This window comes from Salvelinus fontinalis, chromosome 38 (genome assembly GCF_029448725.1).
Source record: "Salvelinus fontinalis isolate EN_2023a chromosome 38, ASM2944872v1, whole genome shotgun sequence".
NCBI classification, from domain to species: domain Eukaryota; kingdom Metazoa; phylum Chordata; class Actinopteri; order Salmoniformes; family Salmonidae; genus Salvelinus; species Salvelinus fontinalis.
Genome location: NC_074702.1, coordinates 292,681 through 307,892, shown reverse-complemented (window position 1 = coordinate 307,892; position 15,212 = coordinate 292,681). Strand labels below are relative to the sequence as shown.

The 15,212-nt window shown below is 47.1% G+C and overlaps 1 protein-coding gene across 12 annotated transcripts in view; it reads left to right on the top strand.

The window, feature by feature from the left end:
• Window positions 1-13,948, top strand: part of hdac9b (histone deacetylase 9b) — a 214,233-nt gene extending 200,285 nt beyond the window's left edge. For 9 of the 12 annotated variants that reach the window (XM_055904143.1, XM_055904142.1, XM_055904137.1 and 6 more), the window contains 6 exons: window positions 223-363; window positions 1,041-1,156; window positions 3,118-3,243; window positions 6,041-6,227; window positions 6,544-6,761; window positions 10,997-13,948. In XM_055904143.1, coding sequence (XP_055760118.1) covers window positions 223-363; window positions 1,041-1,156; window positions 3,118-3,243; window positions 6,041-6,227; window positions 6,544-6,761; window positions 10,997-11,374 — 1,166 coding nt within the window. In that variant the 3' untranslated portion in view covers window positions 11,375-13,948. The remainder of the gene's footprint in view (window positions 1-222; window positions 364-1,040; window positions 1,157-3,117; window positions 3,244-6,040; window positions 6,228-6,543; window positions 6,762-10,996) is intronic. The other 3 variants (XM_055904138.1, XM_055904136.1, XM_055904132.1) reach the window with 1 other exon arrangement.
• The last annotated feature ends 1,264 nt before the right edge of the window (window positions 13,949-15,212 follow it).

Genomic DNA, 15,212 nt, shown 5'->3' with positions numbered 1-15,212 from the left:
CTCTCTCTCTCTCTCTCTCTCTCTCTCTCTCTCTCTCTCTCTCTCTCTCTCTCTCTCTCTCTCTCTCTCTCTCCCTCTCTCTCACCCTCTCTCTCTCCCTCTCTCTCTCTCCCTCTATCCCTCTCTCTCCCTCTCTCTCTCTCTCTTTCTCTCCTCCTCCAGCCTGAGAGTATTACTAAACCATAATCTCTCTCTCTCTCTCCTCTCTCTGTCCTCCTCCAGCCTCAGAGCCCAACCTGAAGGTGAAGTCTAGACTGAAGCAGAAGGTAGCAGAGAGGAGGAGTAGTCCACTGCTGAAGAGGAGAGACAGCAACGTCATGACCCCCTACAAGAAGAGGGCCCTAGAAATGATGGGTACAACTTGTATGTTGTTTATTGATCCACCCGATCCACCTTTTTATATTAAAGAGACTAGTATGTTCTAATTAAAAAGAGGACTTTTGCCAACACATATGGTTCTACTGTGGAATAACTCTGTATTGACAGAGACAGCTGTGATGGTGCAGCCAAAGGACACATTATGGTGTTAGGAGCTTGTTTACCTGTCGGTTCTATATGTCTATTTTCTGTCCTCTCTATAGCCACTAACATTATCTCTGTCCTCTCCACAGACTCTACAGCCACTAACATGATCTCTGTCCCCTTCACAGACTCTACAGCCACTAACATTATCTCTGTCCTCTTCACAGACTCTACAGCCACTAACACTATCTCTGTCCTCGTCACAGACTCTACAGCCACTAACATGATCTCTGTCCCCTTCACAGACTCTACAGCCACTAACATTATCTCTGTCCTCTTCACAGACTCTACAGCCACTAACACTATCTCTGTCCTCTCCACAGACTCTACAGCCACTAACATTATCTCTGTCCTCTTCACAGACTCTACAGCCACTAACATGATCTCTGTCCTCTTCACAGACTCTACAGCCACTAACACTATCTCTGTCCTCTCCACAGACTCTACAGCCACTAACACTATCTCTGTCCTCTTCACAGACTCTACAGCCACTAACATGATCTCTGTCCTCTTCACAGATTCTACAGCCACTAACAGTGCCCCAGGCTCAGGACCCAGCTCTCCCATCGGAGCCTCCAGCGCCCTGGGGGCCGAGAACGGGCCCTCCTCTCTCCCCACCACCACAAAAACCGAGGTTCGAACCCAGACCATCAATCAATCCATTTTATAAAGCCCTTTTTACATCAGCAGTTGTCACAAAGTGCTTCACAGTGACCCGGTCTAAGCCCCAAAGAGCATCCAAAGCTAAAGAACAGTAGCCAGACCACTCGTATTTATCCTCTACACACTACAGTGACTTTTCATTGATTCAAGTGGGTTCAAGATAAATAATCTGAATCGTGAAAATCGAACTTCTTAAGTCATGTCTCATACGGGGTCTGTCTGCCTGTGTGTGTGTGTGTGTGTGTGTGTGTGTATGTGTGTGCGTGCGTGCGTGCGTGCGTGCGTGCGTGTGTGTGCAGCTATGAAAACAGCCAGTTGTCCCTGCCGTCTGTCTCTAACCGTTCAGTCTGTCACAGTCCAGTAGAAATGACTCCCCACACTGAGCGTAAAGAGACACAGCTCTCCCATAATGTCTACATACGTAATACACACCTGCTTTACTTTTTTCTTTCTACTTGCTAGTTATTTTCCCTTTTCTTCTTATGTCTTATTTTATTTTTTCATAATGGGTGACATGCAAAGCATTTGCATATCCATGGCATGAACTCTTATGGTGAGGCAATATTGGCAGCAAGATTTTTGTTGCAATTCAATCTCTATAAATTCTCAGAGCAGAAAGCATCTTGGATCCCTGTGTATTTCCCTATGGTTTTGTGGTAAAAAATGCCTCATCCAGTATCTCGATTCACAATTTTCATACCTCTTGAATTTTTTCCTTGCTCTACACGTATCGTGCAAGCTATTTAGCTACTCTACGCTAAAAGAGAATCCAAAAATTCAACAACAAAAAAAGATTCCAAAAGCAGTCTAAAAGAATCCAAACTAAGCGTTCTGTTGGCGTGTCATAGTATATCTGTCACTGAGCTGTCTGACCACAGCCCTGTGAGTTGTTCCCTTCCTGCTGAGGCCTTCCCCAATAGATTCATGACTCAGTAACTAGCGGGGGCAGGGGCTCTCCTAGGACCCCAGCCTCACAAAACACTGCGTTCTAGCGGGTGGCAGATATGATACATCTCTGAACCATCTTTAACAGAGCAGCTGTGTTTTCTTTAACCAGCGATGTTTACTCTTTCAGGGACCTCCAGTGACATTGAGAGGGGAGTAACAGGCCTGCCATTGGGGTGGAGGAGGGGGGGAGGGGGGGAACCGTGGAGCTTAATTGATATCCCAGGCGCTGGTAGCCAAAGACACCCACCCACATGCTAACAACATAAACACACAGGATTGCTATTGTATCAGCCCAAAGCTGAGACGCGTTCTCTCATGAAACGTACTGTGGCGGGACTGTTAGTGGGGGCTAACCGAAGGCCTCATGCCTGTTGCAAAAGCAAGTCGTGTTTGTGCACCGTTACATTAGGTATCCTTTTTCAGAGGGAACGGGTCCCTGGGGTGGAATACAGGCCGGATATCCCTGTTCAGGTCACTGAATACAGAGGGGGTTGGAAGGATAAACACGGCCCTTCCAGAACCACATGCTGCTAGGCTGCTCTGCTGGCCCTGCTGGGTACAGGAAGCATGCCCCAGCTACACTGATGTTCTCTGGGAGAGAGAGTAGCCTGAGGAGGGTGAGGCCTGGGGCTGGAGGATGGGAGGACCAGGGATGGGGTACAGAGATCTTTGGATGAGAAGGGTAGATTTCTGGTGGATGGGGGGGGGGTGATGCTAAACGATACCTGATCATGTTGTTTTCACAATATCCTACAATTTGATGACACACTTTTAAGTGACACTCGTTTTTATCATCCGTCAGTAAAAGTGCCTATCTTTCTGCTACACTGCAGGGAGCCGGCATCCATCTTAGTGCATTAATGGTTATTACAGTGCTCTTGTTGCTCTTTCAAACGTTCCATAGTCTGATTTTCTAAATCTCTCTCTCTATCTATCTCTCTTTCTCTCTCTATCTCTCCCTCCCTCTCTTTCCTGTCATTTCAGCGCTGGCCATCACAGCCCAGGTTATTTCGTCCAGAGGGCTCCATGTCCAACCTTCTGAGCTTATACACGTCTCCCTCCTTACCCAACATCACCTTGGGCCTCTCCGCCACCTCCTCCCAGATCAGCGTGAGTACCACCAGCCACCATGACATGATCCTGGTCAGCCAGTACAACCAGCCACCATGCCCTGATCCTGGTCAGCCAGTACAACCAGCCACCATGACCTAATCCTGGCTAGCCAGTACAACCAGCCACCATGACCTGATCCTGGTTAGCCAGTACAACCAGCCACCATGACCTAATCCTGGCTAGCCAGTACAACCAGCCACCATGACCTGATCCTGGCTAGCTAGTACAACCAGCCACCCTTGACCTGATCCTGGCTAGCTAGTACATCCAGCAACCATGACCTAATCCTGGCTAGCCAGTACAACCAGCCACCATGACCTGATACTGGCTAGCTAGTACAACCAGCCACCATGACCTAATCCTGGCTAGCTAGTACAACCAGCCACCATGACCTGATACTGGCTAGCTAGTACAACCAGCCACCCTTGACCTGATCCTGGCTAGCTAGTACATCCAGCCACCATGACCTAATCCTGGTTAGCTAGTACATCCAGCAACCATGACCTGATCCTGGCTAGCCAGTACAACCAGCCACCATGACCTGATCCTGGCTAGCCAGTACAACCAGCCACCATGACCTGATCCTGGTGAGCCAGTACAACCAGCCACCATGACCTGATCCTGGCTAGCCAGTACAACCAGCTGCCATGACCTGATCCTGGTTAGCTAGTACATCCAGCCACCATGACCTGATCCTGGCTAGCTAGTACAACCAGCCACCATGACCTGATCCTGGTCAGCCAGTACCACTAGCCACCATGACCTGATCCTGGTCAGCCAGTACCACTAGCCACCATGACCTGATCCTGGCTAGCTAGTACAACCAGCCACCTTGACCTGATCCTGGCTAGCCAGTACAACCAGCCACCATGACCCGATCCTGGCTAGCTAGTACCACCAGCCACCATGACCTGATCCTGATTAACTAGTACAATCAGCCACCATGACCTGATCCTGGTCAGCCAGTACAACCAGCCACCATGACCTGATCCTGGCTAGCTAGTACCACCAGCCACCATGACCTGATCCTGGCTAGCCAGTACAACCAGCCACCATGACCTGATACTGGTTAGCTAGTACAACCAGCCACCATGACCTGATCCTGGCTAGCTAGTACAACCAGCCACCATGACCTGATCCTGGCTAGCTAGTACAACCAGCCACCATGACCTGATCCTGGTTAGCCAGTACAACCAGCCACCATGACCTGATCCTGCCTAGCTAGTACAACCAGCCACCATGACCTGATCCTGGCTAGCTAGTACAACCAGCCACCATGACCTGATCCTGGCTAGCTAGTACAACCAGCCACCATGACCTGATCCTGGTCAGCCAGTACCACTAGCCACCATGACCTGATCCTGGTCAGCCAGTACCACTAGCCACCATGACCTGATCCTGGCTAGCTAGTACAACCAGCCACCTTGACCTGATCCTGGCTAGCCAGTACAACCAGCCACCATGACCCGATCCTGGCTAGCTAGTACCACCAGCCACCATGACCTGATCCTGGCTAGCCAGTACAACCAGCCACCATGACCTGATACTGGTTAGCTAGTACAACCAGCCACCATGACCTGATCCTGGCTAGCTAGTACAACCAGCCACCATGACCTGATCCTGGCTAGCTAGTACAACCAGCCACCATGACCTGATCCTGGTTAGCCAGTACAACCAGCCACCATGACCTGATCCTGCCTAGCTAGTACAACCAGCCACCATGACCTGATCCTGGCTAGCTAGTACAACCAGCCACCATGACCTGATCCTGGCTAGCTAGTACAACCAGCCACCATGACCTGATCCTGATTAACTAGTACAATCAGCCACCATGACCTGATCCTGGCTAGCTAGTACAACCAGCCACCATGACCTGATCCTGGTCAGCCAGTACAACCAGCCACCATGACCTGATCCTGGTCAGCCAGTACAACCAGCCACCATGACCTGATCCTGGCTAGCTAGTACAACCAGCAACCATGACCTGATCCTGGTTAGCTAGCTGGCTAGCTTTTACACCTTCTCACAAACACAGGCCATTAGAGAGAGGATTTTTCATTGTTACGTAGATAGCTATCAACTAGTCTTTATTTGTAGAACAACATTCTGTAATGCTTTCAATTGAACCACTTTAGTAGTACATAGCCAGGTGGTTCAAAAAAGGTGTTACCCAGCAATAGATTCTTAGATAACAAAGTCAGGTTTTCACTGAAAACAAAGGGAAGTGTAGTTTGAGAGACGTTCTCTGCCTTGTCTGGCTGTTGAAAGACTTCAGCATCAGTGGCTGTCAGGATTATACATATGGCAGCAGGGCAACGACCTTTAACCCCAGATTATTTTATTCCACTTAGATAAATATTGTTGTTAAGAGTCTGTTGTCAGGCCTCCTCTTATCTCTCGCAATATGACCTCATTAATCACAGCTTTTTAAAACGTCCCAGCGGCCCCCTGCCCGGTCAAGTACAGCTTGCTCCAGTCCAGATAAGGGCCAAAGCAGTGCATGATACATCACTTTTAGCTCCCTGACACATTCCTTACATTGAGACCTGTCTGGTACATCAGCTGGATAGAAAGAGTGTAACCATTTGAAGAGGTGATTGTCGAAAACAAAATTATACCAAGTGTTTCTGGCCAATAATACAGAAAAAAAACTGACTGCACAAAATGACAACCCTTCTCAGTTTTTTGGAATGGAAACTTAATAGAATATATAGAAGCACCATTATATTGTGAGAACTTTAGTCCTCAGTTGTATTTCTAAGCCCCTACTCTGTGTGTCTCTGTGTTCTCTCAGGCTGCCATCGGGCTGAAGGAGAAGACTGGGGAGGTCAGGCATGGTCTACCAGGGCAGCTCCTGGGGCCTGTGCCCATGCCCACAGTGACCTCCATGGAGACCAAGGTGTCCCCCAGCCATCAGGCCCTGCTCCAACACCTCCTTCAGAAGGAACAGATAAGACGGCAGAAGATCCTCTCCTCCTCTGGTGACTCCTTATCCTTACACTGAGACAGACTTAAACCTAGATGTAGGGCCCGTTTCCCAGACATTGATTAAGCCTAGTCCTGGACTAAAAAGCATACTCAATGGAAAATCCCAGTGGAACTTTTCAGTCCAAGACTACAATCTGACCAGGTTACTGGGCAATCGAATTACACCACTTTGAATGGGAGAGATATTGAATTATTAAATATTGCTTATAATTAGTTGAAGAAGTGGTCCTGAAGATCATGAATTAAATGAGTTGGAATTACTGTGGATTTAGAACGTTGAATCTTAGTGCCGCCGTCTTGCCCCTCCAGGTCAAGGCTCCGTGCCCGCCCACCCCCACTCCCCTCTGGCCATGAAGGACAGGCCCTCCTCCAACAGCAGACCCAAGCTGCCCAAACACCGGCCCCTGAACCGGACCCAGTCAGCCCCTCTGCCCCAGAGCACCCTGGCTCAGCTGGTCATCCAGCAGCAACACCAGCACTTCCTGGAGAAGCAGAAACAGTACCAGCAGCAGATCCACATCAATAAGGTAAGAAACAGTACCAGCAGCAGATCCACATCAATAAGGTAAGAAACAGTACCAGCAGCAGATCCACATCAATAAGGTAAGAAACAGTACCAGCAGCAGATCCACATCAATAAGGTAAGAAACAGTACCAGCAGCAGATCCACATCAATAAGGTAAGAAACAGTACCAGCAGCAGATCCACATCAATAAGGTAAGAAACAGTACCAGCAGCAGATCCACATCAATAAGGTAAGAAACAGTACCAGCAGCAGATCCACATCAATAAGGTAAGAAACAGTACCAGCAGCAGATCCACATCAATAAGGTAAGAAACAGTACCAGCAGCAGATCCACATCAATAAGGTAAGAAACAGTACCAGCAGCAGATCATTTACATTTACATTTAAGTCATTTAGCAGACGCTCTTATCCAGAGCGACTTACAAATTGGTGCATTCACCTTATGACGTCCAGTGGAACAGCCACTTTACAATAGTGCATCTAGATCACATCAATAAGGTAAGAAACAGTACCAGCAGCAGAGTAGGAGTGTGTATCTAGGATCAGGTACCCTGTCCATTCATTATGATGTAACTAAACTGATCCACATCAATCAGCTAACTGACCTTTACTGTACTTTTGCTGTACACTAAAATCCCCGGAGAGTAACTGGACCCCATATCGCCTGTAAATAATACATGCAACCTATACATTAAAATCCCCAAGTGTGTGCCCAGTGGGGATTTTAATTTAAGCAGTTTATACACACAAATTCTGAGGCTATATTTAGCCTTATCAAACTTTCTGTGGTAGCTGCTTTGTGTTTACAGAGCCCTTCTACCCGGCTCAGCCTCCCTGTGCTATTTCTGCTAAGTAAACAAGTTGAGCCTGACTTCAAATAGGGGAAGAAATGCTTCCCATAGCACTAATTCTGTTATCATAGCTTAAGGCATCAGTGGCATTCGCATGCAAACCCTGTGAAATTCAATTCAGCCAAGTTCAAATGAAAAAAGGCCCCAGAATACACGCTTTTGTTCCTCTGTGGCAATATTTGTGTTTCTGTGAGCAGGCTGTGGTGACCTCGCCATTGGCAGAGTGCAATTATTCAGCCACGGGAAGTGAGTGGTTGAGGTGGCGGACATACAGAGACACAGCCAGAGAGACACAGTGAAAGGCAGCATTGTGTTGCTCTCACACTGATCTGTCCCAATGCACAAGCCCTCAAACAGCCATGGGAATCTGAGAGCAACAAGACGTGCAACTCTCACTTAAAACTAACAGGGAAGGGCCTCAAAAGTCCCCTAACTACACAGTTTAAGTCTCCCCAGTCAAACTTCCCAATGATGCCATAAGCTGTTTAAAACACTTCCTTAGTTCTGATTCTAGTCCCTCTTAATCAATACCCAAAAAAAGAATGCAGTGGCTCAAAATAGGTTTTGCGTTATTTGTAGCTATGCACAAGCATTCCTTGAGCTTGAAGCTGCATTTGATTGACCGGAGGAAAGGGTATTGGATGGTTATCTAAACAAATAACCCTAGCTACCGTATCACCCCTGATGTGAGCACTCAGGTCAATAACAGTAGATCCTTTAGACCAAAGCACCTCTCTCACTAAGAGGAGGTTATAAATGTCCACTAATCAGAGATGAGCTCTGTGTTTATTTAGAAGAATCTTAGCCATTGGCCCAATTAATTTACAGCAGTAGCAGTAACAGTAGTAGTAGTAGCAGTAGAGGTAGCAGCAGCAGGGGTAGAAGTAGCAGTAGCAATAGTAGTTGTACTGTAGTAGCAGTAGCAAAGGGTAGCAGTAGTGGTAGTGGTAGTGGTAACAGTAGCTGTAACAGTAGCAGCAGCAATAGTAGAGGTAGTGGTAGTGGTAACAGCAGCAACAGCAATAGTAGCGGTAGTGGTAGCAGTAGCAACAGAAGTAGTAGCAGTAGCATTAGCAGTAGTGGTAACAGTAGTAGCGGTAGTGGTAGTGGTAGCAGTAGCAACAGTAGTAGTAGCAGTAGTGGTAGCAGTAGTAGCGGTAGTGGTAACAGTAGCAGTAGTAGTGGTAGTGGTAGCAGTAGCAGCAGCAGTAGTAGCAGTAGCGGTAGTGGTAACAGTAGCAGTAGTAGTGGTAGTGGTAGCAGTAGTAGCGGTAGTGGTAACAGTAGCAGTAGTAGCGGTAGTGGTCGTGGTAACAGTAGCAGTAGTAGGGGTAGTGGTAGCAGTAGCAGTAGTAGCGGTAGTGGTAGCAGCAGCAGTAGTAGCAGTAGCGGTAGTGGTAACAGTAGCAGTAGTAGTGGTAGTGGTAGCAGTAGCAGTAGTAGCGGTAGTGGTCGTGGTAACAGTAGCAGTAGTAGCGGTAGTGGTAAGAGTAGCAGTAGTAGCGGTAGTGGTCGTGGTAACAGTAGCAGTAGTAGCGGTAGTGGTAGTGGTAACAGTAGCAGTAGTAGCGGTAGTGGTAACAGTAGTAGCGGTAGCGGTAACAGTAGCAGTAGTAGCGGTAGTGGTAACAGTAGCAGTAGTAGCGGTAGTGGTAGCGGTAGTGGTAACAGGAGCAGTAGTAGCGGTAGTAGTAGCAGTAGTAGCGGTAGTGGTAACAGTAGCAGTAGTAGCGGTAGTGGTAACAGTAGCAGTAGTAGCGGTAGTGGTAACAGTAGCAGTAGTAGCGGTAGTGGTAACAGTAGCAGTAGTAGCGGTAGTGGTAACAGTAGCAGTAGTAGCGGTAGTGGTAACAGTAGCAGTAGTAGTGGTAGTGGTAACAGTAGCAGTAGTAGCGGTAGTGGTAACAGTAGTAGCGGTAGCGGTAACAGTAACAGTAGTAGCGGTAGTGGTAACAGTAGCAGTAGTAGCGGTAGTGGTAGCGGTAGTGGTAACAGGAGCAGTAGTAGCGGTAGTAGTAGCAGTAGTAGCGGTAGTGGTAACAGTAGCAGTAGTAGCGGTAGTGGTAACAGTAGCAGTAGTAGCGGTAGTGGTAACAGTAGCAGTAGTAGCGATAGTGGTAACATTAGCAGTAGTAGCGGTAGTGGTAACAGTAGCACTAGTAGCGGTAGTGGTAGTAGCGGTAGTGGTAACAGAAGCAGTACTAGAGGTAGTGGTAACAATAGCAGTAGTAGCGGTAGCGGTAGTGGTAACAGTAACAGTAGCAGTAGTAGCGATAGTGGTAGTGGTAGTAGCGGTAGTGGTAACAGTAGCAGTAGTAGAGGTAGTGGTAAGAGTAGCAGTAGTAGCGGTTGTGGTAACAGTAGTAGTAGTAGCGGTAGTGGTAACAGTAGCAGCGGTAGTGGTAGTGGTAACAGTAGCAGTAGTAGCGGTAGTGGTAGCGGTAGTGGTAACAGTAGCAGCGGTAGTGGTAGTGGTAGTAGCGGTAGTGGTAACAGTAGTAGCGGTAGTGGTAGTGGTAGTAGCGGTAGTGGTAACAGTAGCAGTAGTAACGCTAGTGGTAACAGTAACAGTAGTAGCAGTAGTGGTCATGGTAGCAGTAGCAACAGCAGTAATAACAGAAGCGTTAGCGGTAGTGGGAACAGTAGCAGCAGCAGCAGTAGCGTTAACATTAGCGGTAATGGTAACAGTAGCAGCAATAGTGTTAGCATTAGCGGTAGTGCTAACATCAGCAGTAGTGTTAGCATTAGCGGTAGTGGTAACAGCAGCAGCAGTAGTAGCATTATTGGTAGCAGTAGCAGCACCAGTAATGGTAGGAATAACAGTAGCACTATGGCGCAGGATTGTTTTGCAAGGTTGGTATTTTGTAAGGTTTTACCTGCAACAATAGGGGCCACTAATCACTAATGGACATTTACAAGAGCTAAGAGAGGATTTTAGAGGGAGGTATAAAAAGCGTTGACTAATACCAAGATAAAGAGGCTAATTCTCTGCCGGGGAGATATTTATACCAGGCCTACGTTCTTAAGCCAAAGTGTTTGTGCTATCTTACCAGCTGTCAAGGGTTAAGGTGTTTAAGTGATTGCTCCACTTTCTGTGGTCTAACAAATAAAGCTTGACTAGATGTTGAGACATGAAACCCGTAGCAGCGCCTCATAGTACTGTCTGGGGCATGCTCTTAAGGAGCCAGCACCAGTGACTGCATTCTCTGTGTAGCCTTATTTATGCGGAAATGTAGTGTGATGTTGGATGAATTTGACTTGTGCTGCTTTGCACAGAACACTCTACTCTCTACTGGCTAGCTCAAACTCATAATAAAACTTAAATAATAATGAATCTGTCTGTTGAGCATAACTAAATTACCTCTGATGCTGTACCTCTCTGCAGCTGCTGTCCAAGTCCATCGAGCAACTCCGTCAGCCCAGCTCCCTGGTCAACCCACACCTGCAGGAGTCAGAGGAGGAGGAGGAGGACAACACCCGGAGGATGGAGGATGAGAGGATGGACATGCAGGAGGACAGGATGCCCCCTGGTGGCGTGATCCAGAAACACACCCTTCGCTCCAGCAGCAGCAGTGGCAGCAACGGCTCTCTCGGGGAGCTGTCCGCCATCGTCGAGGCCCACCACCGCCTGGGGGTCATAAAGGTCAAAGAGGAGCCAATCGACAGCGAGGACGAGTCTCTGTCCAATCAGAGCCTAGTGGCGGAGCAGAGTGCCTCACTCCACCAGGTCAAAGGTCAGCTGGTGATAAGAGCCATGATCTGAGAGGGGGCAGAAGATGAAGGAAATCACACACTGCGACATTCAGAGACGCATACGTAGACACACACACACACACACACACACACACACACACACACACACACACACACACACACACACACACACACACACACACACACACACACACACACACACACACACACACACACACAGAGCCGACTAGGACTCCCCAGGCAGTCCTCTCCCTGCCCTGAGATGTGACGCTGTCTCAGTGAAGTGCAGCCGCACCCCAAACCGCCACCAGACTGACTCTCTGTTTGTGAACTTTGTGAAGTGATCTGTAATGTTAAGTATGTTTCACCGTGCTGTATATAACATGAAGAGAAGATTTACTAGAAGAATGATCCTTCTTTTTTTACTTCTAAGGAACTGCTTTGATTGTTTTCAGGTTCTGCTCAATTGACAGAACGTAATATGTATACAGTAGATTTAGGGTAAGAGAATATTCTAGAAGGGAGGGAAAGTTTAACCGTTGTACAGTTTATGAATGCCATTTTATGTTCCCATAGTGTAACATTTATGCCATCAATTCACTTCAACTTTGACTTGCTGACTGTTGTTGTTTTATTCAAAAAGAAAAAGTAGAACGTCATATTCTCCGTCGTTCTCCAAAAAGCTGTGATGTTCTGTGTTCAGTGGTCTCTGAAAATGACATGAAAATAAGGAAGCATGCTCATGTCTGTATGAGAGAGAATGTATTGTTCAACCTTAACACAACACAGCCCACCCTTACGACTGACTACAGCCAGCCTACACTGGGAATGAGACTGTTTATTGATGTACAGTACTGCAGAGTGGAGGAGAAAATGCTAAATCAGTGGATGGATGGATGGATGGATGGATGGATGGATGGATGGATGGATATATGGATGGATGGATGGATGGATGGATATATGGATGGATAGATGATGGATGGAAATATGGATATATGGATGGATAGATGATGGATGGATAGATGAGGGAGGAATGGATGGATGATGGATGGATGGATGGATAGATGATGGATGGATATATGGATGGATGGATAGATGAGGGAGGGATGGATGGATGATGGATGGATGGATGGATAGATGGTGGATGGATAGATATATGGATATATGGATGATGGATGGATGGAGGGATGGATATATGGATGGATGGTATATGATGAATGGATGGATATATGGATATATGGATGGATGGATGGATGGATGGAGGGATGGATGGATGGATGGATATATGGATATATGGATGGATGGATGGATAGATGATGGATGGATGGATGGTGCAGGCAGTCAGCTCCATCAGACCATAGGACCAGGTCTGCTTCTCAAATGGGCATCCCATAGGCCTCAGGTTAAAAGTTCTGTGCTATATAGGGAATAAAGCAAGAACAAAACAACAAAATCATCCTGGTTTGCCACGGCCCTGTGTTGAGATGCCGTGTCATCCTAATCTTCCTCATCTTCCTCTTCCTCGACCTCCTCTTCCTTCTCTTCCTCCTCCTCCTCCCCTCTGGGTCCAAACCAAAGCTCAGCCAGGTTCCTGCCCAACTTTCAGCAGAGAAATCACTAACAGTGAGAAGGAGAGAGAAAGAGAGGGAGAGAAGGAGCGAGAGAGAGAGAGAGAGAAGGAGAGGGAGAGAGAGAGAAATAGAAGAAGAGAAATAGCGAGAGAGGGAGAGAGAGAGAGAGATAGGAGCGAAAGAGAGAGAGAGGAGAGTGAGAGAAAGAGAGAGAGAGAGGAGAGAAAGAGAGGGAGAGGAGAGGAGAGAGAGAGAGAGAGAGGAAGAGAGAGAGAGAAAAGTAGAGGGAGAGAGAGAGAGAAAGAAGGAGAGGAGAGAGTAGAGGGCGGGCAGGAAATGCCTTCTAGAAGCCAGGAGTCGGAATGATTCATGTGTGCAGGAATGTTAAGGGAGAGGAGGACCCAGGGTTGTAGGAGTCCAAGGGGCCAGGCTTGAGAATTGATTTACTGTCAAGGCGAATTACAAAGCGAGTGGGGATATGGTTAAGGGAGACCCTTTTTAAAGGGAATCGCTTCCTTCATACTCCCCAGTGACATGCTTACCTCCACACGCAGGTTTGATGTTACTTCAATAAAATAAAAAACAAAATGGGACCTCTCTCCTTCTCCCCAACCCCCACCTCTAACTCCCTCTTGAAATTGCCCCATGCAACATGTCGACTCTGGACTTAAAGTGGTCAATCAATGTAGAGATGTAACTTTTTTTCCTGTTTCGTTTGTCTTGTCAATGTATAAAATGTTAGTATGGGGTTCTGTGTTTGGGTTCCTGTGAAAGACAAACTATGTCTGTCAGTCTGTCTGTCTGCCTGTCTGACTCATACTGTACATTTAGCTCAACCTATTCTAATGTTTCTAGTGTAAAAATCACTTTCAATCGGAACAATGTCAGTCTTGTTCCCTTGCTTCTTTGATTGGGTTGTAACAGGGCCCCTTCTCTACCCGTGGGGGGTCCCTGGATTCTGTTCATAGCTGTTTGCGTTTGTTCTCTTTTTTTTCTGCCTTGTTCTACAAACCTTTCTTTTATAAAATAAAGTTAATTCCCCTACTGTGCAACTTTCTGCTCTTTGTAGATGATGTTTCTAACATGTCATACAGCTTGAGTCTATACTTCCAACTTCCCATAGCCTTATTTTGAGACATAGATTTTCATTTTTCACATTCAAGACCCAACACAAGACTGTGTTCATGTTATTGTACATCTCAGATGTCTCCCCCTAAACTAAACCATTAGCCCACTTTCCCACACTCAGTCACATAACCCACTAAACACAGGCCAGCTCCTCATTTCTCTGGGATCTGTAACCCTTTCTAAGCAGCTCTTTGATGTGAGCGGAAAGGCTCCTAGCGGCAGCATTACAGCAGTCAAGACAAGGTGAGGCTAGGAGAGGGTGATATGTATGACTTGCACTGAGACTTAAACTGAGCTTAAGCAATTTCACACCCAGGCTTAGTTCTTTCTTGGACTGGTAAGACTTGATATATTTCACACTACACGCAATGATGACAATAGGAAAGATCACGGCTCAGACCCTTGAGCAGGTTTCTGCAGTTTAAGGTAGCCTGTTTGGGATGGTTGTTATTTGTCTCCAGTGACATTTTTGTAGCCAAAGTAACTGCTGCAAATGTAGCAAATATTGGGCAACCATTTCTTCTTCTTTCAGTTTCAGCCATCTTCCCTCAAAGCTTCCAGATACCTCTTCCGGAACATTCACAATGGTGTAATGTTACCTTATATTGGGAAGTATTCAGAGTCAAATTAAACCTTGATTATTTTTTAAGTTGATACCATCTGTCTTGGGGCCTCTTGCCCTTGTGGTTTTAAATGAGCTGTTACAAAGGCAGAACAAATAATGGAGTCCCCATCTATCTGCACCAGCCCTCCCCAAGGTGCCCACAGACCCAGTTGTAAAAGCAAACAAGCGTTTTTAAAGGGTGGCCAAGCAGGCGAGGAAGCAAGAAAACATACCTATTTCCTCTCCGCACCGAGTTATAGTGTGCAGGGGGGGGTCTTCCTAAGGAGAGCATAGTTATAGTGTGCAGGGGGGGGGGTCTTCATAAGGAGAGCATAGTTATAGTGTGCGGGGGGGGTCTTCATAAGAAGAGCATAGTTATAGTGTGCAGGGGGGGTCTTCATAAGGAGAGCATAGTTATAGTGTGCAGGGGGGGTCTTCTTAAGAAGAGCATAGTTATAGTGTGCAGGGGGGGTCTTCATAAGGAGAGCATAGTTATAGTGTGCAGGGGGGGTCTTCATAAGGAGAGCATAGTTATAGTGTGCAGGGGGGGGGGTCTTCATAAGGAGAGCATAGTTATAGTGTGG